Below are 3,003 nucleotides of genomic sequence, written 5' to 3'. Positions count from 1 at the left end.
CTATCACAATGGTATCATCGGATGATACCAAACCTAGGCGTATTAAAAATATTTGCTGCCAAGCTTTTAATTTGGAAGTTAGACAGTATAGTTTGTGTACGTTAATCTTGATAATTGACATCTAACTATCAAAACCATATAAGGTAAAAATAAAAACTCGTGAGACAACAGCCGTTGTCCCCTCTTCATAGTGCAGAATGGGAACACCCTAGGGTGTGCTCGTTTTAATAAAAATACACTCCACCTGGGCGGAGAAATAAATGCGAACCGTGACATTTACGCTGGGTGGGTAAAAACTATTCATTAGACTAACCCTTGCATCAAAACGAACACACCATAGATTTTCTCGACTATGTAGGATTTACGGAAGAGTCGTCCCAGGCGTGGCTGAGGAACTTCCGTCTTTTACAGCTCAAAAATGGTAAGTCTCCAGCACAACACTCAGCTTTATATTTAATTATTTAGCGAATTACCCCAAGTAACTACTGCCACATTTAACTTAAGATTAGCTAGCTAGCTGTGTGTTCCTTGTAGACGTGGTTTCTGGTTGGCTGCAGCAAAATGAGATTACGGGCATCCTTGATACGGTTTGCAGAAACAGATTGACTGAGCTGTCTTTTCCTCTCGTTTCCTTTTCTGCTCGTTTCTGTGACCTGTAGCTCCACCGCAGTTTGTCCTTAAACCGTGGAAAAGCGACGTATATAGCTGGCATAAACACAGTAAATAATTTGGATGAGCTGCAGTGTCGATCACCTGAAGGCATCACATCCTCTTCTGCATTCATATCGCAGAGAGATCTACACGTAGCTACGTAGCATTAGTAGATACTTGTTCATTCTGCCTGTGATAACAGATAGCTGTCAAGTGAGACTTGCACACGGATTATTGTCATGCGTAGCCTTAAATACCAGTCCCTGCCGGGCGATTTACCTTTATTCAACTGGAAGGATCTCATTGCATATGCCCGAATCCTCCCAGGTTTTACCTTTTATTACTTTTCTCTTCAGACAGCGACTCTGCGCCCCTACTTAAACGCTGTGAGGGCCACCTTGCAGGCAGCCCTATGTCTGGAGAACTTCTCCTCTCAGGTGGTGGAGCGCCACAACAAGCCAGAGGTGGAGGTCAGGTATGTTTAGCAGCACTCAATTGAGTCTCACTGGTTTGTCCCCTGCTGCTTCCCACCCTATGCTTCCTCATGTTTCTCCTGCCCTAAAGATGTGTGTATTATGATCAGCTGCTGGCAGACGAGTTCAGTCATGTGCAAACTTGCATAAGAAAATCAAGGAGGGAAGAAAAATGGCTACAAGCAAGGGCAAGGCTTTAAAGTTGGACTGAAGGGACTTGCCTCAGCTTGTTCGCAGGTGTCCTCCCCGTTCAGTGTTGCGGGGTCTCGAGCATAACATTGAGTTTTACTGTGTTTAGAAGGTCCTGCAGAGCAGGTCAGCCACTAATCAGAAGGTCGGTGGTTCGATCCCAGGCTGCCTCCTGGCTGCATGCCTTGGGCAAGATACTAACCCCATATTTGCCTACTGGTGGTGGTCAGAGGGCCCGGTGGCGCCTGTGTCCGGCAGCCTCGCGCCCCAGGGCAGCTGTGGCTACAATGTAGCTTGCCATCCCCAGTGTGTGAATGCGTGTGTGAATGGGTGAATGACTGAATGTAGTGTAAAGCGCTTTGGGGTCCTTAAGGACTAGAAAAGCGCTATACAAATGCAGGCCATTTACTGTTTTTGCTGTTGTTACAGGAGCAGTAAGGAGCTGCTGCTTCAGCCGGTGGTGATCAGCCGTAATGACAAGGAGAAGGTTCTCATCGAGGGATCCATCAACTCCGTCAGAGTCAGTATTGCTGTCAAGCAGGTCAGTAGAGCTAGCATGGTTTTAACTTTTATTGTGGTTATGACTTTCCAGAATATTCTAACACTCTTTAAAAACTACTATGATTGACTGCAGGCCGACGAGATCGAGAAGATCCTTTGCCACAAGTTTATGCGCTTCATGATGATGAGAGCAGAGAACTTCTTCATTCTGCGGAGGAAGCCAGTAGAGGTAAGAGACAGCGAGTGACGAAAGAGAAATCAGAACTTATTAACAGTATCAGAGGAAGAATACTACGTACAAAACGAGGAAGTGTGGGAGCTTTTTAAATGAGTCATAAAGGTGTTCATGCATGCATGTTTTAGAAACATCATACAGACAGTAAACACCTCAATAAAGAAGATCCAGAAGAGGGTTGGTGCAGCAGGGGAGGATGTTAGGGATTGGGGGGGGGAGGGGGGAGGAGTTGGAGGCAGATGATCCACTGTGTTGTTGGAGCAAGCAAAAGAAGGAAACAACATTAAATATCTCAGTATTTACATTAGCTTTAACGCAGTCTTTTCTTTTTTCCACTCTTATTTTAGGGATATGATATTAGCTTCTTGATTACCAACTTCCACACGGAGCAGATGTACAAACACAAGTTGGTGGACTTTGTCATCCACTTCATGGAGGAGATTGACAAGGAGATCAGTGAGATGAAACTTTCGGTTAATGCCAGGGCCCGTATCGTTGCCGAAGAATTCCTCAAGAATGTAAGTGACTTGTTCGCTTCCTGCAGCGGCTCCGCTTTTATTATTGCCTCGTGTTAATTTGATTCTCTTGTCTTTACAGTTCTGATGGAAGTGTTGGTGTTTCCCCCGTGCCACCCTGGGAATGTTCTAAGGGCCACTCACCACAAGAGTGGAGAGTTAAAGGAGTAAGCAGCCGACTCGAGAGGAGAGGAACGTGACCAATCTGGCTTTGATGCCCTTTATTTACCCTTTACACCCGAGTGTCTTCCTGTACTCATGAATATCAATGACTGTACATAATGAAATATTTACAGTTTCATTTTCAGCCACTTAGAACAAATCCCCAAACAAAGGCGGGTCCTTAAAGTATTAATCAAGTTGATAACCATGAGTACAAGAGCGCTGAGGCTGTGCTGTTCCAAATAAAACTCAGAAGAATTTTGTATTTTCTTTGTCT

At 44.9% G+C, this 3,003-nt stretch overlaps 1 protein-coding gene across 1 annotated transcript; it reads left to right on the top strand.

Moving 5' to 3' along the window:
- The first annotated feature begins 266 nt into the window (after positions 1-266).
- Positions 267-2,989, top strand: LOC146519020 (actin-related protein 2/3 complex subunit 4). Its single transcript, XM_085158700.1, has 6 exons — positions 267-421; positions 1,008-1,126; positions 1,743-1,854; positions 1,948-2,043; positions 2,397-2,567; positions 2,647-2,989. Exons 1-6 carry the CDS (start codon positions 419-421, stop codon positions 2,650-2,652), a joined length of 507 nt encoding a protein of 168 aa, XP_085014826.1. The 5' UTR covers positions 267-418; the 3' UTR covers positions 2,653-2,989.
- The last annotated feature ends 14 nt before the right edge of the window (positions 2,990-3,003 follow it).

This window comes from Neolamprologus multifasciatus, chromosome 5 (genome assembly GCF_963576455.1).
Source record: "Neolamprologus multifasciatus chromosome 5, fNeoMul1.2, whole genome shotgun sequence".
Lineage (NCBI taxonomy): Eukaryota > Metazoa > Chordata > Actinopteri > Cichliformes > Cichlidae > Neolamprologus > Neolamprologus multifasciatus.
Note: the sequence above shows the minus strand (reverse complement) of the source record. Positions and strands in the feature narration are given on the sequence as shown.